The sequence below is a fragment of the Canis aureus genome, chromosome 10 (genome assembly GCF_053574225.1).
Source record: "Canis aureus isolate CA01 chromosome 10, VMU_Caureus_v.1.0, whole genome shotgun sequence".
Lineage (NCBI taxonomy): Eukaryota > Metazoa > Chordata > Mammalia > Carnivora > Canidae > Canis > Canis aureus.
Genome location: NC_135620.1, coordinates 9,864,002 through 9,891,576, shown reverse-complemented (window position 1 = coordinate 9,891,576; position 27,575 = coordinate 9,864,002). Strand labels below are relative to the sequence as shown.

General features: G+C 42.9%; 2 protein-coding genes across 5 annotated transcripts in view; one reads left to right on the top strand and one right to left on the bottom strand.

Moving 5' to 3' along the window:
• Positions 1 to 2,657, bottom strand: part of HSD17B4 (hydroxysteroid 17-beta dehydrogenase 4) — a 98,181-nt gene extending 95,524 nt beyond the window's left edge. Inside the window, exon 1 of one of the 3 annotated variants that reach the window (XM_077911317.1) lies at positions 2,498 to 2,657. In XM_077911317.1, the coding sequence (XP_077767443.1) occupies positions 2,498 to 2,555 (58 nt within the window). In that variant the 5' untranslated portion in view covers positions 2,556 to 2,657. Of the gene's footprint in view, positions 1 to 1,924; positions 2,200 to 2,497 lie in introns of those variants that run through there. The other 2 variants (XM_077911318.1, XM_077911319.1) reach the window with 2 other exon arrangements.
• The window catches only part of LOC144321961 (uncharacterized), a 143,777-nt gene that overhangs the window by 114,941 nt on the left and 1,261 nt on the right, over positions 1 to 27,575 (top strand). For both annotated transcript variants that reach the window (XM_077911328.1, XM_077911327.1), the window contains exons 4-5: positions 7,732 to 7,808; positions 17,971 to 18,071. In XM_077911328.1, coding sequence (XP_077767454.1) covers positions 7,732 to 7,808; positions 17,971 to 18,071 — 178 coding nt within the window. The remainder of the gene's footprint in view (positions 1 to 7,731; positions 7,809 to 17,970; positions 18,072 to 27,575) is intronic.

The following is a 27,575-nucleotide window of genomic DNA, read 5'->3' as shown; positions in this document are numbered from 1 at the left end:
CTGCCCATCACCCTTTCTCTTCCATTTCTCTCTTTTTATTTGACCGTAATTTCTTTAGCACTGTCAAATCTCAGTTGATTCATAACTCAGACTGCTTGTTCAAGGTTCTCATTGGTGGTTTACACTCCTCACTGGGTCAACAACAATGCCCCTGAGAATAGCCTCTGAGGCTATTTCACTTGCTAGCTTTACCAACCGAAGGAATTCAAATGGCTTCAACATCTCTCCCACGACTTCACAATCCACGTCTCATAACCATCTGAAATTAAAAATGGCTGGACTTCCTTCCTTCTTCCACAGCCCAGATCTTCCACTCTAACGTCTTGTCCCCAACAACCCCTTCAGTCAGCTAATCAATAAACAGCTATTACACCGTTACACCACCAGTCATGGCAAAATTGTTTACATAAGGCCTGGACAATTCTGTAACTGTCCTTCCAGGTCTTCCATTAAACTAATCTATATTTCAAGCTGAACAACAGGACCTGAATAGTGCAGATATATTTCTCTTTATCTGTAGAATAGGAGTGGTTTGGAGTCAGACTCATTCGCAGACACAGGCCCAACAGGCATTCATGGACACTCTTCTGGGATGTTCAGCACTGCCTCAGTTCTGTGGGTATGGATCTCTAAATAAGAAACCCAAGACCGGAGGATCCCTGGGTGGCTCAGTGGTTTAGTGCCTGCCTTTGGCCCAGGGCGTGATCCTGGAGTCCCGGGATCAAGTCCCACGTCAGGCTCCCAGCATGGAGCCTGCTTCTCCCTCCTGCTGTGTCTCTGCCTCTCTCTCTATGTCTTGAATGAATGAATGAATGAATATAAATAAATAAATAAATAAATAAATAAATAATAAAAAAGAAAAGAAACCCAAGACCTGAAGGACAATAGTATCCATGATAGGAATCCAATTTGATTTCTAACTCCCCTTCTCAATGATGACCTAGGACTGGTTCAACTTCACTACAAAATTATATTTCTCCCTCAGATCGACAACAGCTAGGGACTGTATCATAATCCAGGCGAGGGAAAGTTTTGCAGGGCTCTATAAATGGGAGGTACTAAGTCCCTAACTGTCTACTCATAACTCATTATGATTCACAGAATCAACTGAGGAGGCTGCAAAGTGCATTTACTTAATGAAACAAAATTTTAGAGCACACTTCATTTACTAGATACTGTGTCATGAACTTTAGTTGCTGTATGTGTGTCCTGGGTCATGGTGCAAAATATATTCCACACTGAATCACTCACTGGCAAAACAGGCTTAAAGCACTGAGGGCATCACTTAATTATTTCTATCAAAAGCCAAGTGTCAACAAAAGGTTTTCCAGGGGTGTCTGGGTGGCTCAGTGGATTAAGCAACCAACTCTGGATCTCAGCTCAGGTCTCAATATCAAGGTCATCACTTTAAGCCCTGCATTGGGCTCCAACCTGGGCATGGAGCCTACTTTAAAAAAAAAAAAAAAAATTCCCAAAAATATATGAGCATTTCAGGATGACTACAGCTGTAAGTATAAAATACCTGGCCACCAATTAATACTAAAGTACCTGCTGAAAGGTAGCATGAGAATCCATTCTATCGATGGAGATGTAAAGATATAAATGTATTAGGTGACAGAATCAAAAGCAAGGAAAGTCAAGACCCCTACACTTGGTGGTTGCGGAGGTCACCCACTGGTGGGAAGTAGTGCAAAACCGCACTGCAGAGCATCAATATGGGTATGAGCGGCTTTAATTTTTTTTCTTTTTCAAGAACAGGGTTTTTTCACGTAACAAATCTCCAGTTTGCTTCTCCTGAAACCCAGGAAGACCAGGCCCACTGCAGCAATATCTCCGCTCGCCGGTTCCCACTGCCCCCCCCCCCGCCCCCGCCTCGTTCCCACCCTAACCCCTGCCCGAGCCTCATTCCCACCCTGGCACCTGCCTGACTCCGGGGGGCCTTTCCGTTTACAGCTGGAGCCGAGACTCCAGGCGAGCAGAGTGCTCGGCGGGATACAGCAGACACACTCCAGCGGGAAGACTCATCAGACAGTCTCAAGAACTTCCCAAGGGCTTAAGGCCACCCGACCGAGGGAGAGGACCCTCATGGCCGACGGCCCAAAGCAAGAGGCGGCCGTCTCCACTCCTCTGGGGCAGGCGGGCGAGTGGACTCCTCCGCCCACTGCTCTCCCACAGCCCTCAGGGCCGGACACAGGCCTGAGCCCGGCAAGGGCGGAGGCGACGGAGCCGAGCGCGAACTCCCCGGGCCCGCACCCGCAGCCGCAGCCTGCGCCCCGGCCTCGCTCGCACGGCGCGGGCCCTGGGGAAGCCGCCACCGGGAAGCGGGCTGCAGGCGCTTCAGGGCTCCACGCCGGCCAGGCCCACCTCTCCCCGCGCCGCACGGTCGGCGCCCCGAGAGCAGCCGTTGCCCGCGCGCCTTCCCCGGGACCGACCGCGGCTCCCGGCGCGCGAGCTGGGCGGGCGCCCGCCAACCCCGCCCCGGCCTTCGCCTGCTCACCTCCCCCCGCGCCGGTCACCAGTACCACCCGCCCGTCGAATCGCAGCGGCGAGGCCATGAGTCCGGCCTGCTGCGACAGACACACACAAGCCGAGGCGCTGCACCCCGCACTGCGAGACGCGGAGGAAAAGCGGACGCGAGGGGGCGGGACGGGAGTGACCCGCCGGTTTCCGGGAAGGGAAAGGACAGCGTAGTTTTCCAACTGCGCCTGCGCGGGGGTCCCTGGGAACTCTGGGAAATGTAGTCCAGGGTGCTTCCAGTAGCTATGAGACCTTCCTTAAGAGGTTTGACTTCATAGGGCTACTTTTGCTGTTAGAAGGGAGCCCATAGCCTTAAATAGCTTTCAGGTGTAGCACCGAAGGAAAAAAAAAAAAAAAAAAAAGCCGCCCTTTACCACTGGGTAAAGGTTTCTTAGAATACAATCCCTGGGATCCCTGGGTGGCGCAGCGGTTTGGCGCCTGCCTTTGGCCCAGGGCGTGATCCCGGTAGACCCGGGATCGAATCCCACATCGGGCTCCTGGTGCATGGAGCCTGCTTCTCCCTCTGCCTGTGTCTCTGCCTCCCTCTCTCTCTCTGTAACTATCATAAAAAAAAAAAAAGGATGTGATCCCTGAATCTAATGCATGAAAATCATCCAAGAACTGTCAAAAACAGACAGTCGTGAACCCTCACAGTGACCTCCCAAAGTAGAATCTCTGGGGACCAAAAAAAAAAAGCTTTTAATAAATGATCTTTGCTTTTGAATATTGAGGAAGGTCATATGTTGTAATTCATTCATTTAACATTTATTAAGCATCTATGGGTGGTAAGCACAAGTTTACAGATGAGTAAGTTCCTCCACAGCTATTCAAAGTTATTAAAGGAAAACCTTTCATAACAATGCAGCATGATTAAACATATGACAAATCTCTACAGGTCTGCTAATAGTGGTGTGGAGAACAAGAGTAAAAGAAATGTAGAAAAAAATAAACCTTACAACCTGTAACACACTGACAAATACTGGAGGCAGGCAGAGTGACCCCGCTCAAGGAACTTAACTGCCTTAGTGTTAGTACTTGGCTAGAGGCAATTGCACTGCTGAGTATTTACCCAAAGGTTATAAAAATACATACTTGAAGAAGTGCATGCACCCTGATGTTTATAATTGTATTATCCATAATAGCCACACTATGGAAAGAGCCCAGATGCCCATGTATAGTTGAATGGGTAAAGAAGATGTGCTTTATATATATATTCTATCAATGGAGATGTAAAGAAACAAAATGAACATTCAGGAGGAGGAGAGAGAGAGGGAAACAAATCACGAGAGACTCTTAAGGATAGAAAATAAACAGGGTAGATGGTGGGAGGTGTGTGGGGGCTGGGCTAGATGGCTGATGGGTACTAAGGAGGGCACTTGTTAGGAAGTACATTGGGTATTATATGTAAATGAGGAACCACTGAGGAAAATTAAAATACTTGGCTAGAGGCAAAATGCAGTCTTAGCTTGATGTTAGCCCAACCACCAGGATCCTCTAAATCTTCTTTAACATATGAAAATCCCTTTAGAAACTTATTTTACCTATATCCCTACCCCCCAAAATATGTTAGCAATCATCTTTCCAACATATTGCCCACTGACACATCTAAAGGGTCTCCTGAAACTTATCTTAACAACAGCTAACATCTCAAAGTCCTGGAAGCCTTGCTTCCAAATTCCTTAGAGACTTATGATATTCCTAATCCCCACTCACTGAAAAGTATATAATCAGTCACTCCTCAAAATCCCAGTAGAGCTCTTTCAGCCCATGGGTCTTGTCTCCGTTGTAGAAGCTACTTTTAGGCCAAAAGGCTTGAGCAATGGAATGCAGAAAGGGCCACAGTGAGCAACCACCTAGCTGAATACAGGCAGGCCTTTCAGGTGACCCACCTCAGAATACCCATAGCCCAACTAACCAATGGACTACTTACAACTAGGCACAGTTCCCAAAAAAGGGAAGATTCCATATGTTGCCATACCTTCTTATCTTCCCCCTTTAAAAATGCCTCCCACCCACTACCTCCTTGAAGACAGCTTCTCCTCTGCTGATCTGCCCACCAGGCCTGTGCAGCATACTCAATAAACTTCTATCTCCCTTGTTCTGCCTCGAGTGAATCCTTTTACCACAGAGCCACTGGCCTCCACCTGATGGCCGCCCCACAATGGGGGGGACCCCCATCCAATGGACACACATCCCACTTTGGCACCACACCTGTGCTTTAATAAAACCACATTTTTGCCCTGAAAACATCTCAAGAATTCTCTCTTGCTGGTCTGCTCCTGGACCCCACACCCAAAACATCACATCAGTCATGCCCCCAAAAACACCCTAAACCTGCTGGGGACAAAGAAAAATTTCCAAAGGAGATGAGACACAAATAACCTTAAGTGAGCTCTGCAAATAAAGAACAGTACAGGCAATGCAAATATTAGCTAGATGGAGCTGAAGCCTGCAGGCAGTGGTAAAGCCTCAGAAATAACCAGTCCATCAGATCACGTTTAGATGTTTTCATTTAATGTAGTGCTTCAAATGGTTTTAAGCAAGATTACTGCAGACTATACATATTAATATCGTGGAAAGCTCACTCTGTCCCATTACTGGGGATTGATCAGATGTGAACAAGGTGAGCAGAAACCTACTAGAGAAAAATTATAAAGAATCAAATAAGGCAGAGAAAAGCCTGGAGAGGGAAAATCAGGAGATATTTTTGAAAATAGAGTCAGGTTTTTGTGATTAATTGAACGTGAATGTGAGGGATAAACAACGGAAATAATACCCCATATTCGTGGCTTGAGAACCTAGGTTATGGGGAGGGTGGCATTCATCAACAAGGAACAGCTTTGGAAGGGAGCACGATTTGGGGGCAAACTGCGTTTGGGAAGCCAAGTGACACTGTGGCTGGAGTTGTGCACAGAGAGCTGTGGTTCTTAGTTGTGCACGGAGATTGGTTTCACGGCCCAGACCGCACGAGAAGTTCCTATCTAACTCAAGCCCAAGTCCCGAAGAGCAGTCCTTTCTTTCACAGAAAGAACTAGCACCTTGCTCTCTTAGACAGTGTCCATATCCGTCTTAATCCGCCTGGATTCTGGTGCTCACTGCAACCCAGGAAGCCAGCCCAGAGAGCGCAGGACCCCAGAGACTGGAAGGCCTCGAGTGCTGAGAAAGAGGTCAGCGGCTTCCAGCGCCTTTTGCAGGCCCCTGGCCCCGCCCCATCGCCGCCTCCAGCCAATGGGGACGCGCCTCCGGGGGGCGCTCTCTCCTCCCGGCCCCGCCCTCTGCCTTCCCCGAGGCTCCCGGCTCCGGACGCTCCTCCGTGCAGGCCAGCGACAAAAGTCTTTGCTTTTTGGTCACGAGGAAGGCCTGACCTTTGTCCGCAGGCATTTCGAGTACAGGCTCCGATCAAGATGTAAAAGCGAGCTTGACGCTTGACCACATGGGAATCCTAGGTTCAAGAGCAAGCCTGTGTGACAACGCAGGCAACGTTGGTCCCTGCTCGGTACCCGCGAAGGACGGAATTGCGGCGACCCTGAGCACAGACAAAATTCCTCAAGCTCCATCCCGCCAGGAAGCCTAAAGAGAGGTGCATTGGCGACTTCACCCAGCTTCTGCTGTCCTCGGGGCCCAGATGCCAATGGCTGGATATCTGTTTCCATCCTGTGTTGTCATCTTTCTCTTTGAATCCAATAACCCAGTTCTTCTGTTAAAAAAAAAAAAAAAAAGTACAAGGCAAAAAACAAAGGCTAGGTTTATTATTCCTACTTGCAGAAATGGAAGTGCAAAATCAACCCAATTGTAATTTAAGATCAAGTGCTTTCAACCTAAGGCTTGTCAATAGGAGTGAGAAGGAAGGGTTTCTCAGCCGTTGCTGGGGTGCCAGTCCGACATGTTCAAGACTCGCGACTGGTGCTCGCTTGTCCCAGACGAGGGCAAACGGGCATGGGGCATGAGTAAATGCTAGTGCCTGGTATAGTGAGTGCCCAAATAAATATGTCTTGAATATGGGAGATGGTGCTGATTTAGGACATATAATCTTGGAAATAGAACGATATATATATTAGTGTATGACTCAATACACTGCAAGGGTGCTGCTATAGAAGTGTAGACTATTCTCTAGTGGTCTTACCTCGCTCTCAAGTGCTTCTGCTTGTGGGAGGGGAGGCAAAAAAAGGACACTTAGACTTGCCAGTTAAAGGTAACTTGGTTTGTTGGGGGAAATGCTAATCTTTCAGGATTTCTTTCTCCACCTTCTTGCCTAAATGTCACCTTAACATAGAGAAAAAGTTTGACGGAGGCAGGCGTGGACCATAAAGCCACGCTGGCCTCTGCTTTCCCTCCAGCTACTGATAAAGTGCATGGGCTTAGATAGTCCTAGAATCTGCTGTGTGTGCTTTCTCACTCTGAACTATTTTAGCAACTTCTATGTAAGGCTAAATTTATAAAAGTATATAGCAAATTTATTCAAGCAGAATTTTAAAACAAACTAAAAATATTTATGTGTATATCTCTTCTATGCCAGCCAGGAGCTAAAAGAGACAGGAATAGGAACTTTGGCTCCCTCATCCCATAAATGAAGGCCATTGCCATTGCCATTCTGCTGTATTTACCCCCTGCTGAATCAAGGTCACTTGCATGGCAGTGACTTCTCAGAGTCAGAATTGTCCTTTTCACTGCCTCATTTCTTCAAACTCAGGCCCAGGAGGGGAACAAGGGATCCTGGGTCCCTGAAGACCCCATGCTAACCACATTCCCTATCAGCTACCTTCCTCCTCTTTTTCCAACCTCTTCCCCAGTGAGAATTCTACTTAATCTTTCCTGCTGGTCAGAACTCCTTACTCCCACCTTACAGATACCTCTTTTCTAAGGGGTTACACTTCAAAGAGAGACACGATGATTTATGGCTTAGTCCTAATGGTGTATGGAGTGGGGACAACACAAAGAGATAGGACAGTGCAATGAACGGGTATTCTTTTTGCTACCAGACTGAAGCCACTTCCTATTGTTGGAGAATACCTTTAACAACAATGAAAGAGAGGACATATCTAGTCCCTCTTTCATATGGCCCCAATTAATATGTATCCCCCAAACAAGGAGGAATAGCTACCCTGATGGAATGGCCAAGGAGACACACGTTGCTCCACATTTACTACTGGGTGAGGAAGGATACCGTGCTCTAAAGGCAGTAACCAAGCCCCATGTCTCTTTCACTTCCTGCAGCTACACAGTGGGCTTTCTTCTCCTTCCTGTCTGCTATCACATGGCTCAGCAAACCAGGCAAGCCCGCTTCTCAACTGGTAAGAGACTCAGCCATCTCCTTCCTGTCCTTTCTTTCCTAAGATGGCAGCTTGGTCTACATGATCACTTGAGCAGCCAGCCTAGGCCTGCCTGGCATTGGGCATTAGGACAAACGTATACTTTTTTGTAATATGTTTTCTTTTTTCCTGCAGGCGTAATTTTTCTAAACCTGCACTTGCAGAGGTTGGGATGTGAAATAGGGAAAGGTCCACAGGAACCCCAAATATACTGGTGTTTAGTATAAGAAGCACCATCCAGAACTAAAAGATGACAAGGAATAATGAAAAGTTCAGTATTCAGGGATCCCTGGGTGGCGCAGAGGTTTGGTGCCTGCCTTTGGCCCAGGGCGCGATCCTGGAGACCCGGGATCGAGTCCCACGTCGGGCTCCCGGTGCATGGAGCCTGCTTCTCCCTCTGCCTATGTCTCTGCCTCTCTCTCTCTCTCTCTCTCTGTGTGTGTGTGTGTGTGTGACTATCATAAATAAATAAAAACTAAAAAAAAAAAAAAAAAAAAAAGAAAAGTTCAGTATTCACCATGGCTGGTTTAAGGTGTCACTAAGAGGCAGCTGGTTTGAGATTGTAGCTGTGCAGGCTGATTTAGCACTTGGAAACCACAGTAGCTGAATTTAATAAGAGAATAGATTCTTTTGGGAATTCATTCAGTCATCACAGGCTTTCCAGAAACTAAGAGGGCCTAAGTCAGAATCAAGCTTTGGACGGTGATAGAAATTTCTTTTCTGAGTCACAAGGAACTCTCTGGGGACCAGAGCATCTGTACTTTGCATAAAATTCAGACCCATTGCCAGTAGCAGGAATGGAGCCCCATCAGACCTGGCATTTTCTTAAGCTCAGCTTAGAAAGTAGAAATCAAATGAATTTTTTGTTAATTTTTTCTCCTATATCTTGTTTCTGAGCTCTGGGTAGATGGCCCAAATTAGACTTCATGTAGTAAGAAGATATTTTCAGGAAAGAAATATTTACGCCTCTTGTGGAAAAGGAAAGCTTATGTGAGTGTGCCTTTCCTGAGCCTCTAAAGCACCATCTTCGTGGTAATAGTGACTGCAACACAACTTTGGGTTCTGCAAGATGTCTGCAAGAGCATGTGGAAGCACAACCTCTTTGCAGAAAATTTTCCCAACTGGAATTTTCTCAACTCCGAGACCCTGGCTAACTTGCACAGTATGATGGGTAAGCTGATGAGCTCAGACAAGAAGCTTTATCTTTTCTCCATTCCCCAGATGAATCCTAAATCAATTGGCTGGCAACTGCAATATAGGTCTGGATTGTGCTGGGATCTGGAAATGTTATTTTTGCCCGTGTAACTGCTGGTGGTATTTTTATAAATATCATGGGAGGGTGGCTGCTGCTACACTGACCTCTGCATCCTGTGCTCTTTGGAAAAGTAAGACACATGAGTGAACAGCAGTTGGCTCAGTCCTGTTCTGCAGTCTTGAAGGAGTTACATCCATTCTAGTATAAGATGCACAAGCTATGGAGAAAAGCCCCAGTGGTGGCCAGCATATAAAAGTTAAAAGCATGGACTAAAAAGGAGTTTTAAATGTATCTCTTGTGCACACAGAACCCTCTGCAGGAATTAAGATTTGAATATTCATATGTTCCACATTTATTTATTAATACTCATGAACTGTGAGTCAGGCATTTTGTTCTTTGCACTAAGTACAAAATAGACAAGGTCCTTGGATTTATATATCTTCCATCCCAGAGAAGGGAGGTGATAAACATTCAAATAAATAAATAAATGATGCCACATAATTGCAAGTGCTAAGGGACAAATTTAGCGATTTATCAGAGTTCATTACGTTCCAAGCACTTTGTTAAATGTTTTATAAATATTAGCTCCTTTGGTCTCATAACAATTGATAAAGTAGAAGCTGTCATTACCCTTGTTTTCAGATGAGGAAACCAAAAGTACAAAGAAATGGTAAGTTAGCCAACATGTGGTGAAAGAAGGAGTCAGACAACCCCCCCCTCCCACTCCCCACTGTATAGCTTTCTTGTTGGAACAGGATAATGAGGTTTGAAAAGAGATTTGAAGCGGACACAGTAAGGAGGTCCTCATTTAGAGAGGGGATACATAGGAGAAAGGCTTGTGAAGAGGTAACTTCTGAGCTGCATCTTGAACACTGAGAAGAACCTGTCAGACAAGGATTGGACACAGCTTCCTGAACAGAAGGAACCTCCAGAGCCCTGTGGGGGAGAACACCTTCGCACCTCCTGGTACGCGAGGAGATCAGAGAGAGACAAGGACCAGATTGTGTCTAGACTTGTAAGCCACGCTTGGGAGTATAGATTTTATTCTAAGTATAATGGGAAACACTTGAAAAGCAAGGAAATGAAACGATCTGACGTGCAAACTACATTGTAGGTATGTAAATGAACAGAGACAGGCCCAGGAGTAAACACACCAGCAGGTACCTGGTTAGTTCTCACCTGGGTTGAGGACCTTGGCAGTGATGGAGGAGACTTTTGCTTTACCTGTTTTGAATATGAAATTTTGCCTGCATTATTATACAAATGAATAACTTTCTTTTTTTTAAGATTTTATTTATTTATTCATGAGAGACACAGAGAGACGGAGAGAGAGAAAGAGGCAGAGACATTGGCAGAGGGAGAAGCAGGCTCCTCAAAGGAAGCCCGATGTGGGACTTGATCCTGGGACTCTGGGATCACGCCCTGAGCCGAAGGCAGACACTTAACTGCTGAGCCACCCAGGCGTCCCAAATGAATAACTTTCATAAACAATTGAAGCTCCATAAAATCCCATCTGTGGCAGCCTAAAACCCACTCAATTGCAAGCAGATGGGTCATGCTGAAGAAATCACAGTGTTCGTGTGGCTTGTGACGCCTGTTTTAGACACACCTGAATTTCAGAATATGTATCCTTCTTAGGGAAACCACAAGCAGGTGTGTGTGTTGCTCAGCAAACAGATCATTTGCAGGGAGAAATTGAGAATCCCAAGAATAGACCTACTAAGTAAAGCTGGATTGTGACCACTAAGACCTTGGCTGGTTTTTCCCAGTGGGGAGCGGCTGCTAATCCAGTGCACTGTATAAAGGATGAAAACCCTTTTCAGTATATGGCGACCCGCTGCCATTTTTGTTTTTCTTTATACAACAAAGCTGATTAATTAATGCTCTCACTTCTGGGGGCTTTTTCCATCCAATCAACTGCTGGCATTTTCTCCCAAGGTCACATCCTGGACATGTTCATCACCTCTTACCACTTTGGAAAATACACGCAGACATTCTGCCTTTCCAACCCAAGGGCTCCCATTGTGGAGTTCTTCTCTATCATCATGACCTCCAATGAGTGACTCTCAGGGCTCTCACAGTGCCTACGGCCGGCCTCTTCCTGTCTTCCTTTCTGTCTTGCTTAGACTCTATGGTCAATCCACAACCTTGTTTCTTTTTTCTCCTATTACACACTCCTCAAAAACTTTCAGACTTTCCAGTTTAAACTGTTTTCTAATTTTGTTTTCTTTCTTTCTTTATATAAATGTTATTTACAGGTATATTTCTTAATACTCAACCTAAGGGGATTTCCTAGGAATCTTTTCATTGTTGATTTTGACTCTAATGAGTTCTTATCAGAGAACATACTCTGATTGCAATCCTTTTAGATATCCTGGGGCTGACTTTAGGACCCACCATATGGTCAATTTTAGTGAAGATTCCATGTGTACTTAAGAACATGTATTTTGCAGTTTGGGGCTCAGTGTTTTATAAATGGCCATGAATCAAGTTTGTAGATCATGTGATTGAAGTCTTGTATATTCTAATTGACATTTTGCCTGCTTGTTCTATCACTTACTGAGAGAAAGATGTAGAAAATATCCCAGTATGATTGTGGACTTTGGGAAAATCCTATTTGTCATGGATTAGTGGAGGAAATAGAAAGAGAAGATTCAAGGGAAGGTTCTGAAAAGCCTGATACTCGTGACTTTCACTTGAAAGCAATACTTTATTTTTTTTCCCATCTCTTCTCCTTCTATTTAACTACCCCAATCTCCTGAAGATGAGGAGGGATTGATATTTTACTCTAGAACGACACAGTGATTCTAACATTACACTGTGGATAGACAGTTGGATATGTTTGTGCTTAACTGGGCATCGTATTCCTGGTATGAACTATGCATCCCCTCATCTACTTCTCAGTATTAAAAATCTCCTTGAGGGATCCCTGGGTGGCGCAGCGGTTTAGCGCCTGCCTTTGGCCCAGGGCGCGATCCTGGAGACCCGGGATCGAATCCCACGTCAGGCTCCCGGTGCATGGAGCCTGCTTCTCCCTCTGCCTGTGTCTCTGCCTCTCTCTCTCTCTGTGACTATCATAAATAAATAAAAATTTATTAAAAAAAAAATCTCCTTGACATTTGCCTATGCAAGGTAGCTTAAAAGGTATATTAGTTCTCTATATAACAAATTACTGTAAAACCTAGACACTTTAAAACACAAACATTTACCTCAGTGTTTGTGGTTTAGACTACTGAGCATGGTATAGCTGGGTACCTCAAGCTCAGAGTGTCTCAAAATGTCTCTCATTGAAGTGTCCACTATGGCTGCAGTCATCTCAAGGCTCATTTGGGGAGGCATCCACTATGAGAACAACCCAGTGGCCACTGGTGGTCCTCCAGTCTTTGTTGGTTTTTGGGTGGAGACATCAGTCTCTGCACCATGAACTGCTCCATAAGGCTATTCCCAACATGGCAGCTGGCTTCTCTCAGTGAGCAAGTGAGAGAGTAAGAGAATACACCCAAGATAGAAGCTATAGTCTTTTTTTTAAATAGACTTTTAGAGCAGTTTTAGGTTTATAGCAACAATGAGCAGAAAATAGAGTTTTCATATACCCCTCTCCCTCCATCCACGCACCGTTGACATCCCTCCACCAGTGTGGTACATTGTTACAACTGATGAACCTACATTGACACATCAATATCATCCACGGTCCATCGTTTACATTAGGGTTTCGCTCTTGGCCTTATACATTTAATTGGTTTTCACAAATTAATAATGGCATGTATTCACCTCTGTAGTATCATACAAAATAGCTTCACTACCTTAAAGATCACCTGTGCTCTGTGTATTCATCCCTCCCTCTCCGTAACTCCTGGCAGCAACTGATCTTTTTACTGGCTCTGTTGTCTTCTCTTTTCCAGGAAGTCATAGCAAAAATCATACAGTATGTAGACTTTGCACATTGGCTTCTTTCCCTTAGTGATAAGCATTTAAGTTTCCTCCGTGTTTTCACTTCCTTTTAGCATTGCATAATATTCCATTGCTTGGATGTACCCCAGTCTATTTATCCATTCACCTACTGAAGGACATCTTGGTTGCTTACAGGTTTGGGCAAGCTGTAGTCTTTTTGTAACCTAATATTGGAAGTAACATCCCATTACTTCTGTGACATTCAGTGCATTGGAAGCAGATCAATAAGTCTAGCCCATACTCAAAGGGGAGAGATTTTTACAAAGGCATGAAAACCCAGAGGGGAGGATCATAGAAACCACAAAGGTTCTCTTCCACACCAGGGGGAGACAAATGTTTACAGCTACCTTGACAGTGCCCAAGCAGCCAGGCCAGTTAAAGAACGCCCTTTATAGGATCTGTGCCTGAAAAGACTCTACTCTTATTTTGACATAATATAATATACCAACTAATGAGCAACCCAACGAAAGCACCTGGCCCGATTAAGGATGATCCTAAAGCAAGGCACAGAACCTGAAAATTTGCTGCCAGCTCATTTCCTAGAAATACAAAATATACTTCTGGCACATGTTCTTGGACAGCCCAAGCCCATCCTGTTCGGGTTTTCAAGAAAGAGATTTCTCAACTAAAATGTGCCATTTATTCCATCCCAGTCTGTCCTGCAGAGTATAGGGAACAGAGTATTAAAAATCCAATAAACAAAATAATTCCTGTATCACTGCATATATTTTATCACTTATATCAGGTCACATATATAAAATACCATTAGGGGGCACCTGGGTGGCTCAGTCGTTAAGCATCTGCCTTCAGCTCAGATCATGATCTCAGGGTCCTGGGATTAAACCCCACATTGGCATTCCTGTTCAGCGGGGAGTCTACTTCTCCCTCTGCCGCTCCCTCTGCTTGTGCTCTCTCTTTCTTTCTCTGTCAAATAAACAAATAAAATCTTTAAAAAAACATATCATTGAAATTTTTTTTAAGGTTTTATTTATTTATTCATGAGAGAGAGAGAAGCAGGCTCCCTTTAGGGAGACTGATATGGGACTGGATCCCAGCACCCTTGGGACCACACCCTGAACCAAAGGCAGACGCTCAACCACTGAGCCACCCAGGTGCCCCTATCGTTGAAACATTTATATGAATTAAGAATGTACATTTTGATTCTTTGTTGTGAAAATTTCTAATATTTACCCTCCAGTGAAAATCTGGTACTTTCTTTCCTCCTCAGATCCTAAACTCCTCTATGCTAGTCCAACAATTGGTAGAAAAAGTGTTTGCGGAACCATCTCTTGGAGGAAACAGCAGATCGACATATTTATGTACAACTTTTCACAGTAGAATTCCTTGACTCTCTGAGGAACATTTCCAAATACAGCACAGACCCTCTGCCCTTGGCCTTATTGGATGGTTACATCCAAACTAAAAGTGTCCTCCTGTTAAACAACCTGGTGATTTCTGCCCTAGAGGTTCTACCCTAGTTAGAAAGCAGTGGTACAGCATCACCACAAGAGGGAGTACAGAGCCACAGAAGCATCTCATTCATTGTTTTTAAGGCTAAGTTATGCCTTTCTGGGGAAAAAAGACTTTTTCTGTTTCTATTTCCCCTGACTCTTTCCCCTTCTAAAAGCCCCGAGGACTTCTGGTAAAGGCAGGGCAAATATCTGCAGTTCTCTGTAAAGATGAGGAAACTATCGCTGGGAGCAGCTGATTTGTCTCACTGCTGACTTTCCCAAGAATGCTCTCCAGTACTGATGCACGCTGAGGTGGGTTCCTGTGTCAATGCTGAAGACACTCTCCAGGGCCTGTCTCTGCTCTCTGATTTGCCCCCAGAGCCCAAATGCCTGGTTTATAAGACTACTTGCTACGCTCAGTGATTCAAAGAGTCCTTGAATTAATTTATTGTGGCACTAAGGCAACTAGGTAGTACAGAAGCCAATCCTTCACTAAGCACTCAGTGAGCAAGAGAAAGGTCAGATTTAGAGCCTGGGAAACACACGTCTCTTGGAATGACATACATAGAAATCCCCCAGTATGATCTGCACTCATTGGTGAGTCCTTTGTGCCTGGGGAAGTTCTGAAATTCTGAGCCTCATAAATGGTGGTGGCACCCTGTACCTAATTACCATATAGAACATTTGGGGATTTTTTTTTTTTCATGATTAGCCCAACCTGGAAAAAGAATAATAAATAGAGCTGAGTAAGATAGTTTTCCCTCACATGAGTTAGTCAGACGCTGCAGGCAGTGTCAGGCCAAAATACAAGGAGGAGTGAACACCTGATGGCTCTGACAATAGAAAAATGATTTCTTGAGTCCTGGCTGATGCTTATGAATATACCCAGAGTCAGCAGAACAGGTTTCCAAGCTACGATCCAAAATATAAAATAAATAAAAAATGAATTACCAAATGTCTGCCCCAAGAGTTCATTCTTATACTGGGTATTTCTACACTAACTCTCCTCCAAGGAGTTCAAGGTGTTGTACTAAGTAAAAACGTAAGCTTAGACACTGTCAGAGTCCAATCCTCTGGTAGTGGTGGGAGAAAAGTTGACAGATGAAAAAGACAGTAACCAAGGAGCCTTAGAAACTGGAGAGATGACTCCAGATGCCTGGAGAAAGAGCAACGGCTCAATCTTTTGGCATGAAAACTTTTTTCCTCTTTTTTTTTCGTTTTTTGTTTTTTGACATGAAAACATTTAACTGAATGACTATGATGAATACAGCCAAAGCTTTGTACTATAGCAATCTTGAAAGCTGGGGGAAGCTTACTGCAACGTGGAGGACACATAGCATCTTAAATCTTGGAATCTTCCAGCAGGTTTCAAATCCAGAACATGTCATGATGCAATTCCCCAAACTCCTCTCCCTAACACCTTTCTGCCTTTAACAAGGGTCCCTCAAATGCAATGCTCATTTATTATGGAGAAATAGATGCCTCCACCTCACCACAAACTTGTACTCCAGCCATTGTGTCAGGGCTCCTGCTCAGTTTTAGATCTGCTCAAATCAATATGATTCCACAATCAGGCCCCCAAAGCCCAGGAACTTCTTTGAGGGAGACCAACCTTGTACCTAGACTGAGAAGTCACTACATCAATGCCTAGCTCAGAAGTCTCAGAAAAACAAACAGAAAGACATGGAATCCCAGTGGCTTGTCATTATGCATCTGCACAATTAGGGGAATATGAAGCTTTGATTGATCAGAACTGAGTCACTCAACCCAAAAAAAAAAAAAAAAAAAAAAAAAAAGAACTGAGTCACTCGCCACTTTCTGGGCTGGAGGCAAAATGAGCTCCTACTGCACGGAACGGGAAGGGTAGATTCCCAGTTAATGCTGGAAGCTATTAGAAAAAGAATAAATGTATCCAGGCAGCAAAGAAACAATACATGTCCACCTCAACCATTTTTCAATGCTTCCCTCTCCATAGCCTCTAGCACGGGCCCATTTGGCTTCCAGAGAACACTAGATGTCTGAGGACCATGCACACAGAACCGTTAGCGTTGTGCAATATGGTAGCCCTGACTATCAGCATACTGATCATTGCTATGTGATGAGGACCGTAAGAGCTATTTTAATATCTGCTCATATCTTCTGTTAATTTCTTTTTTTTTTAAGATTTTATTTATTTATTCCTGACAGACACAGAAGAGGCAGAGGGAGAAGTAGGCTTCCCATGGAGCAGTGAGCCCTATGCAGGACTTGATCCCAGGACCCCAGGATCACGACCTGGAGCCTGAGGAAGATGCTTAACTGACTGAGCCACCCAGGTGCCCTTCTCTGTTAATTTCTATTGTCACCAAGTTCACACACACACACACACACACACACACACACACACACACCTCAGCCCCTCAGGGAATAAGCCAAGCTGAAAACATCTGACAGCAACAACAAACACCTCAGATAATAACCATCACGGTAATGGGAAGCTTCAAGGATTGCCAGGGTAGTAAAAAGCATTTGTTACCACTGTTTTAAATTCATCTTAGAACAAGGCGTGTTATCTATTAAAAAAATGCACATTAAATAAATCACTTGTTTCAAGTAAATATTTCTCCCCTTATGCACTAAAAAGAATTTTTTTAAAAACCAGATACTTTTCACCTGATTTCCTTATTAACCACCTGTAATTAAATCAATGATCGAGCAGTTATTAGGAAGGAGTGATTGTCCTTTCACAACGAGACATCTTTTCCAAGTTCTCAGAACATCAAAGAGATATAACAATTTTTTCCAGAAAAGAATTCATTTTTCCTCAGAGTGATTCAATTCTTCCCCCACCATCTATAACTTGCCACTGGAAAATCTCACTTTCAGCCTTTTGGGTGATCCTGAGGACACCAACTCCTGGGATCTAGGTCTCCTGATGCTCTCAGACTGCAGTGAAAAAATGTGGGCTTGGGAGTTAGAGGGTCAAAACTCCCATTCTATGGGACTCAGTGGTGCCCAGACAAGGGGCCATGTGTGCAGGGATTAGAACACAGGCTCTGGAGTTAGGCAGCCTGGGCTTTCTTCTCAGCTCCTTAACTTACCAGCTGTGGGAGTGCTTGGGTGGTTCAGTCCATTAAATGTCTGCCTTTGGCTCAGGTCATGATCCTCGGGTCCTGGGATCCAGTCTTTTCCCTGCTGCTCAGCAGGGAGTCTGCTTCTCCCTCTGACACTCCCCCTGCTTGTGCTCTCTCTCTCTCTCAAATAAATAAGTAAAATCTTTTTAGAAACAACAACAAAAAAAACAACTTATCAGCTGTGTCCCTCAACCATCCTTTTTTTTCTGAGCCTGACTTTTTTCCCCTGTAAAATGACAGTAGATTTTCCTACCTTTTCAAGTTGTGATGGAAAACAAGATGGCCCACCGAGTTTCACCAGGCCCTTAGTACTAAATTATTTTGGATCGTGCTTTTTGATTTGTATTGTTGTTGTTGTTTATTTTGTTTTTAAGTGCCCAGGTGATAAAGCTTGGCCTGAACTCTTGCTTCCATCAGAAGGTCTGTCATTGACAGCTTTTAGCAGCCTTCAACTGAGCAAGAGGAACACCATTGGGTAAGTTGACCAACTCTCACTAAAAATAAGAAAACAATCAGTACTAAGGCTTCCTTTTGCCTACCAACTTGTAAGAGCTAGCAAACAAATCTTAGGCAGTCTAAAGAATGTTAAATATACCTAATATCCTCTTTCTGGCAAGTTTGTGCTTTTAGCTTATGCTCTGTTTTGTTTTTTTATCTCAAGGATTTTTTTTTATTAGTGTCATTTTTAAGGTTTCATATTTTGGTCTTTGTGACTCATTCATGTAAACATTTTTTTCAGTTAATAGCTTTCATTTTTCTTTTAACAGTTTTGGACTCAAGGATTTCATTCTTCAGTTTACATTACTTTGACTCTTAATTTTGGCTCAAGGATATATTATGACCCATCATATAGTCCAAATGGACTCAGCATTTACATAGCCAAAAAATTTACCTGTTTTAAGTGTACAATCTAATGACTTCTAGTAAATTTACAGAGTGATGAACCTAGGTATGTTTTCCTTGTGTGTGTTTCTATGTGTGCATTGATATTTGGTGTGTATATACACATGTTCACACTGATGTTTCAGCTACAAATTATTTTTGTTTAATATTCAAAGTTAATTTCTGATTGACCCAATTCTCTGCAATTATGTTTAGAGTTGCATAAAAAACTAGAAACTGAGCAGCATATTATTCAGCAAATTTAACTACATCTATTTATGAATACTAATCTATTTTTAAAATATTTAATATGATTGTTTATCCCTTGTTACAAAAGTCTGCCTTTAACATCTCAGATTACATCAGAATCTTACATTATTGTTTTGCTTTTTTATAACATGTCATGCCAAATGGCAAAATTCAGAATTTTCTTGACTATTTGTATTTTTTATACTTGCATTTTAATTCCAGTTAGTTAACATAAAGTTTTACATTAGTTTCAAGTGTTCAATATAGGAATTCAACACTCCCATACATCACCAGGTACTCATCAGGACAAGTACACTCCTTAATCCCCATCACCTATTTCATCCATCCCCCCACCACCTCCCCTCTGGTACTATCAGTATGTTAAGAGTCTATTTCTTGATTTATCTCTACATCTTTTTCTCCCCTTTGCTTGTTTGTTTCATTTCTTAAATTCCATGAATGAATGAAATCATATGGTATTTGTCTTTCTCTGACTTATTTCACTTAGAATTATACCCTCTAGCTCCACTCATGTTCTTGCAAATGGCAAGATTTCATTCTTTAATTTACTTTACTATGAATCTTAATTTTGGCTCAATTTGGCTTAATTTTGGCTCAAGGACATAATATGATCCATCATACAGTCCAAAAAGGAAAAATTCAGAGCATTATTAATAGTAATAGCTTCTATTTATTGAGGATGTACTAGGCTTCTTATTCTGAGTGTGTAATGTGCCTTTAATGATTATTTGAAGTAGTTTATACCCACTTTATAGATGAGGAAACAGGCTCAAAAAATGAAGCCACATTCCCAAGCTTCGACTACAAAGCTGCTTTTCTTCCCTTGGGGACACTTTACAGCCTTTCACAATTCTTTAAATAAACTGGAAGTGTGGGTGACTCAGTCAGTTAAGCACCTGCCTTCAGCTCAGGTCATGATCCTGGGGTCCTGGGTTTAAGCCCTACAGGGGACTCTCTGCTCAGTGGGGAGCCTGCTTCTCCCTTTGCTGCTCTCCCTTCCTGTACTCAAACGCTTTCTCTCAAATGAGTAAATAAAATCTTTTAAAAATACTTTAAATAATCACAAGTGCATAAAAATACTAAACCTCAACCTGAATCCATAAATTCTCACGACACTTCAGAGACTATAATTCTGTGCTATAGCTGGTCTATGTCCACTGACCACACCAGGTGCCCACAAGTCTGTCTCTTGTCCTGGGACTAGCGCTTCCTTAGGGTCCCTCCCCCTTCTCTGTTCTACAGGGAACGCAAAGCCAACCTAGCAATCACCTTGTATCAATCAGAACTCTTTTCAGTCATACGGAAAGCAACTTGACTTAAGCTGGCTTAAGCAAAAGGATGAAATGTATTGGCTCTCGAGACTAAGAAGTCCAGAGGACGGCTGATGTCAGACGAGGCTCAAAGCTCTACCTCAGCTGATAGCATTAGGAGTCATTTTCTCTCTCTGCCTGGAAACACATTGGCTGCCGGAAGCTCCAGACTCAAAATTTCATTGTTTCAGGTTCTTTTCCTGTTTCTCAAGTAAAAGTCCCAGGATGATCTACAGTTGACCCTGATCACATGGTTATATTATGTATTCATCTCTACATCAATGGCTGAGTCGATGGGGATGAAATGCTCTGATTGGCTAGACCCATTTCATGTGCCCAACTGTCATCAGAGTTGACATCAGCACTTGGATAGAGAGTTGGGGACAGGCGGTACTCCTGAAGAAAAACCAAGATGTTGTTAACAGCAGAATGAGAATGAATGCCAAACAGCAAATGTAAATGACCACAACATAATAGGTCCTAATGCCCTATGAGCCTAGGGATCCTCAATTATATATATTCTGAAGTCTGGACATATGGAATGACAACAAGATATAACGTGAGAAATCAAGATAGTTCCTAAAATGCAGATAACTGCCAACATATGGACAGATGTCCTATGCTCTGGCTACGTGTGGATTTAATCAGTTATATAAAGCACCTTTCATGCAAAAATTAAGTTATGCCAGAGTCAATACCTGTGTTTCCATAGCAATGTAACAAGTGTCAATCATCCCTCTTCCCCCACGCTCACTTTATCATGACCTTGGAAATTCCAGGGCTTAAAACAAAGAAGCCATAACAGAGACTGAAGGAGCCACAGGAAAACAGGCCCCAAAATTTTCAGTTTATCCTAAAAGAGAGCTAACAGAGGAGGAAGTCTCTACTCAGATGGTGTCCATATGGTTTAACATATTGTGTTCATAGAGTTTATGTCAAACCTCCAGGCAGAGACAAGGGTGATGCGGGAGGAACCAACCAATCACCTTTCATGGAGCTGGAATCCGCTGAGAACATGAGCTCAGCTAGGCACTGGGGAATGAGAGGGGTCATTGTTGGAGGAGCCAGAAGACGGGTAAGATGGAATTTGGTTTTGCTTAGGTGGAACTGTTAGCACAGCCCCAATACCCTTGCTGGAATATATTATTATATCCTGAAACTAAAGAGAAGGGTGCAACCTGATAGCAGTGAGTATTTTCAGAGTGGAGAATATTTAACTCTGGATCTGAATCTTCTTCAAATATAAACTGCTAATTTAAAATGCCCTAAGGATGAAGCAGGTCTCCTAAATAAACCCTCTCTACATTAGATTCCTTCTTCATAAAACAGCAAGGATGCTGCCTCAGTTTATTTCAAACAAAACTCAATAACCAGCTTTTTTTTTTTTTTTTTTTAAAGGCAGCTGTCAACTGCACAGGGATGTCAGCCCAGAGACTTGGCCTCAGCTCCCACATGGCACCACCCCTTCACCCTCATCTACAAGTGGTGGTGATGATGATGGTGGTGGTGGTAGTGGTGGCAGTTCCCAGAAGTCAATCACTTACTATATTCTGGGCACTTTTCTTTACCTAAGTGTTTTACATGGATAATCTGTAAGTACCACAATTATCTACATTTAACAGATGAAAATAACAAACAAGAGACAGAGAGAATAACCTGCAAACGACAGCCACTAAGTGCTCCCTCCCCAACCTGTTTAACCCAATCATCTGATTTGTGGACATGGTAGTAAGGATCTCAATTTTCACACTTTCAGTAGCATGAGGTTGTTACTTCTAAAAATTGTCAACCTTATAATTTGTTTATGCATGAACAAGCCTCACATAGGTAAGGGCGGGACTTAGGCGATTTAGATCATTTTTTGATAGCTACTTTCTCAGAACGTTCTGTCATTGAACATCTAGAACCAGGGAAGGCGAATAATACAAATTCACCTCAGCCACCCACTCATTCTGGGAACTGTAGGACGTCACTCAGCCCACGTCCTGGGCTCTCAGTGGCAGTCCTGGGTTCAAGCCTTGGCTCTTCCACTTACCAGCTGAGTCACTAAGAAAAGTTCTTATCTTCTCAGGGTCAGTTTCTCTCTTGCACAACATACCTCACAGTACACAGTACAATATAAAACAGCTAGCAGCTTCATGTTGGCACACAGTAAATGCTTCATGATAATAGCATCATATTCAGGGTGGGAAACTTTGAATCCCATGATGATCTATATAAGATAGCTGCAGAAGAGACAGAAAGTTCAGAAGACAGGAAAGGATTACATTTAGAGATAGCTGTTCTATCTCTGCAAGAACTGATCTTGACTAAAATAACCCCAAATATGCCACTTCCTCTTTCCTGGAACAAAGAGAGAATGTATCATCTGTGAGAACCTTCCATCAAAGGTTCCCTCGATCCACTCTCACTTGTACTCAAATGTTTTCAAATTATAACTACTGGTAAGGAAAGGAGCTGGAGAGGGGGTTGAGGAGCACAGATCAGGCAATTTGCTTCTACCTGCATCCAAATGATCTCAAGAATGCCTTTTCTTGAGAGATACTGGGAGGTTGATGGTGGTGGTTCATCACACCTCGGGGAAGTATGATACCTATTCCAAATCATTCATCTTCCTTCTTGATAATGTCCGCTTCCCCATTACCAAAGCTATCTTTTTTTTTCTTTTCGAGAGAGAGAGAGTGAACGCAGTGAGGTGGGGGCAGAGAGGGAGAGGAAGAGGGAAAATCTCAAGCAGGCTCATTGCTCAGGGAAGAGCTGGACCTGGGGCTTGATCTTATGACTCTAAATCATGACCTGAGCAGAAATCAAGAGTCAGATGTTTAATTGACTGAGCCACCCAGGTGCCCCATACTGAGGCTATCCTTAAGGCAGCTCGTATTCCTTTGAAAACATGAATACAAGAAGAAGGTGGAGAGGGTAGGAGGTTGTTCAGTGGCTTATATTTCAGAAGTTGCTCTGCCAGACCCTTACCATCAGCATCCTGAAACAAGATTTGGTCATTGATGTTAGTCAGGCATCAGAACTACTTGCTGGTTGGCTGCTGACATTAAGCCTAAGTGAGCAGGGAACCCAGTGCTTTTGTACCCTAATATTTAACTCCACAACATCTTCATGGTATTGGCTGCCTAAACTTCATAGTCTGTCACTCTTTGAGATGTTTTAAAAGAATACTTGATGAATCTTATGAGTAAAATAAATATAAAAATAAATAAATAAAATAAAATAAATAAAATAAAATAAAAATAAATATATACTGAATGATTCCATTCATATGAAGCTCAAAAATAGGCAAAACTAGTCCATAGTGCCAGAAGTCAGAATAATGGACACCTTGGGTGGGGGACTTACAGGTAACAGAAATGGTTTTTTGGTTTTTGAGAAAGAGAGAGCACAAGTGCTGGTGGGGAGGGAAGGGGAGAGGGAGAGAGAATTTTAAGCAGGCTCCATACCCAGCCAGGATCCCAACATGACCAATCTCAGGACCCTGAGATCATGACCTGAGCCAAAACCAAGAGTTGGATGCTTAACCAATTGAGCCACCCAGGAACTCCAGAAATGTTCTTTTCTAAATGAAGCACTGATTAACAGGTGGGTTCCCTTTGTGAGAAATGTCTAGAACTGTATCCTTATGATTTTCTATATATATACATGTTATGCTTTTGTAAATTTACTGAGAAGTGAAGGAGGAGAGAAATGGAAATTTAAAATAAAAGAAAAGTAAAATTAGAGTCTGAAAAGATGTTTCATTAATCAAAATCACAATAAGCTATCATCACACATGTATTAGAGCACCTAAAGTAGAGACTGTTGATAATGCCAAACGCTGGCAAGGATTTGGAGAAACTGGTTCTCATACAATGCAGCTGTCAATGTAAAATGGCATAGCTACTCTGGAAAAAAAATTTTTTTTGTAGTATTCACCATATGAGTCAGTAGTCACCCTTGGGCATTTATCCGAAGAAATAAGAACTTATTTCACCCCAAAACATGTAAAACATGTTTATAGCAACTTTATTCAAGGTAGAAAAATTTTGGAAACAACTCCAATGTCCTTCAGTGGATGAATGATTGAACAAACTCTACTATATCCATATAATGGGATACTACGCAGCAATAAAAAAAGGGGTGCATTGCTGATACATGCAGCGACCAGAATGGACCCCAAGGGCATTCTACTTAGGAAATAAAAAAATCAATCTCAATAGATAACATACATTGTGATCCCACTTACACAACATTCCCCAAATGACAAAACCACAGAGCTGGAGAACAGATGACTGGTTAGTACAAAGAGGTGGGTGGCATGAGGGAATTCTTTTGTGGTGAGGAATCAGTTCTGTATCTTGATTATGGTGGTAGTTTCACAAATCTGTTTATGCAATAAAATTACATTGAACTCTATGCACACACAGACACAAACGCAAGTTGAAAACTAATGGAACCTGGTTTAGTGAAAATTAAGAAACTTCTGTAGTCTGGTCCGAACATAGTGATGTCAACTCCTGGTTTTAATATTGTACCATACCTATGCAACAGGCCACTGCTGGAGAAAGCTGGAGGAAGGGTACACAGGATGCCTTGTACTATTTTTACAACTTCTTATGAGTCTGGGATTATTTTAGGATGAAAAGTGTGAAAGAAAAAAGAGTGAAGAATCTTTAACCCTGCCCAGTATCAACTAGCCTTATACATGTTTACAAATCCTGTTCCCTTCAGGCAAGGTTGTTCTCCATCAGGCACTGTCAGATGAAAACACTCAGCCCGGGTGGCTCAGTGGTTTAGCGCCACCTTCAGCCCAGGGCATGATCCTGGAGACCCGGGATCGAGTCCCACATCGGGCTCCCTGCACGGAGCCTGCTTCTCCCTCAGCCTGTGTCTCTGCCTGCCTCTCTCTCTCAATCTCTCTCTCTCATGGATAAATAAATAAAATCTTAAAAAAAAAAAAAAAGAAAACACTCAGCTCTTACTTGGAAGTTTATCTACAAAAAACACTTAAATTATGAGGGAAAGGAGTAGCCAAAGTATGCTTTGTAGACTCACAGGTTTGTGTCTCTTGCTCCTTAAGCTTTGTATGATTTGCATAACAGGTTTCACATCAACTTTGAATTTAAGACCTTTTACTGAAAATAGAATCTCCATATATGTGTACAAAGATTTTCTTAAACATCATGATAACTAAACAGAAGTATGGCAGGAGAGAAGGGAGACAAGCTGGCCAAAGTAAAACCATTTTGGCTTTAGGCTGGCCCTTAACCTGAAAGTCCTTGGATCATAAAAAGGGTCACAAGATCAGACTCCTAGAAAGCCGAAAGACCCCACTCCAACTGCCAGTAAAAGCCACATAGGTTGGGCATTCTTAAAATTGCTCCCCGTGCATAATTCCACAACCCTAAGACAATAGAAAAACTAACCACCCAACATAAGTGCTAATCTCAAAGTTAAAGAGTAAGCTGTATGGTTAGCTAATTTTTGAAAACTTACAAAGCCCTTTTTTAGAGGCAAAGGGAAGTGGTCTTCCCCATCTGGGAAGAAAGACCACTACTTTGTCTATGAAATAGCTCCTTTCTTCTATACTTAATACATCTTTGTTTCTCTGAAAGTCTTTTCTTGAATTCTTTTCATGCAAAGCCAAAAACCTTCTTGGTGAGTGGCCTAAGGTCCTCCCTCACAGAGCCTTAGCTCATTTGGGATCAGAAGAGTTAAAGATAAGCTATTTAGGAAAAATATCTGTATTAAAATTAGCACCAGAAAAAGACTGTAAAGCTTAGGTTGTCTTAAATTCCAAACTTAGTTCTTGCTGACAGCAACCAGCAAGTCAGAGCCTCTTACCAAGAAGGCAGCTTTCCCTTTCCTTAGGTTAAAAGGAGTGACCGTGGTCCTATCAATGGGGCTGCTGCTTTTAAAGTCTGAGAGACAGAAATGTAGCAAACAATATTTTCACACAGATTAGAAGGGACATCTTTCTTGGTTTGCTACTAAAAGCCGAACTGGTTCAGAATGTAGGGTGGGGTTTTTTTAAATTTTTGTTTTAATTTTTTTTAAAGATTTTATTTATTCATGAGAGACATAGGTAGAGGGAGAAGCAGGCTCCCTGCAGGAGTCCAATGCGGGACTCGATCCCAGGACCCCGGGATCACAACCTGAGCCAAAGGCAGATGCTCAAACACTGAGCCATCCAGGTGCCCCTGTAGAGTGGGTTTCAAAGCAATCACCCATGTTTCTATTATTAATCTTGGTCAAAATTATGTGGTTAGCTAAGAGAGAGATAAAACAAACTAAAACTAGGGCAGCTGGGGTGGCTCAGTGGTTTAGCGCCTGCTTTCAGCCCTGGGTGTGATCCTGGAGACCCGGGATCGAGTCCCACGTCGGGCTCCCTGCACGGAGCCTGCTTCTCCCTCTGCCTCTCTCTGCGTCTCTCATGAATAAATAAATAAAATCTTAAAAAGAAAAAAACCCCTAAAACTACAAAGGCCCATCTTTTTGTAATCATGAGATATAAAAAATCCTGTCGAGTCAGCAAGTATTAGGAAATGTTGTGATTTGTCCAAAAAGAACTTTGGACACCAGTTCTCTGAACATAACCCAATGAGAAAGAAAAGCCCCCTGTCTTGTCTGCAGGGAAAGCCACGGCAGGTGGTGGAACCAGGCAGGGTCTAAACCACACACTGGACGCCTTCCGCAAGCTGTGTTCCTGGTCCTTTGCTAGCAAGAGGACATGCTGCTTGTTACTGTTTCCTCCTGAAGACTCAGGGAGCTGGGCAGTGGTGGTCAATGACAAGTGGGCAGACAGAACCAAGTAGTGGGCAGGACCCACTGAGATCTGGCTCACTGCCTAGGCTGGCAAGAAACATGGAAGGGCCATGCTCACGGAACCAGTTCAACCATGTACTTCTGTGTCCTGGTCTGAAGCCTCAGGGGACACAGATAGACCTCACTGAGCACAAGGATGTATAGCCAGAATTCATCTAGCTTCACAAGTTTGGCTGCGATCTGCTTCTGGAAAAATGATTCTTTTTAAAAAGACTTCCATGTTGCTATTTCTCATATTTTCCCATGAGCTAAAATATTAATTAAATGTTAATTAAGATGTGATTTCATAGTTTTCACCTAGATTATTCTACTCAATAGATTTTGCCATGAGCTTGTTTACAATCATTTTTATTTTGAATTAAAAAAATGGACTATAAACATTTTTACTTTATCCATACTTTCACATGCACACACACATATTTGCCATTGATTTTGAAAATGAAACCTGCCATTACTATGAGCATAGTGCTTTTATTTTTTAGTTTATTTTTATTTTTTAAGATTTATTTATTTGAGAAAGAGAGCAGGGGGTGGAGGGGAAGAGGGAGAGGGAGAAAGAGTCTTAAGCAGACTCTGCACCAAGTGAGGAGCCAGATACAAGGCTCGATCTCATGACCCTGAAATCACAACCTGAGCCAAAACCAAGAGCTGGATGCTTAACTGACTGAGCCACCCAAAGCCCTGAGCATATTATTTTTAAAGCA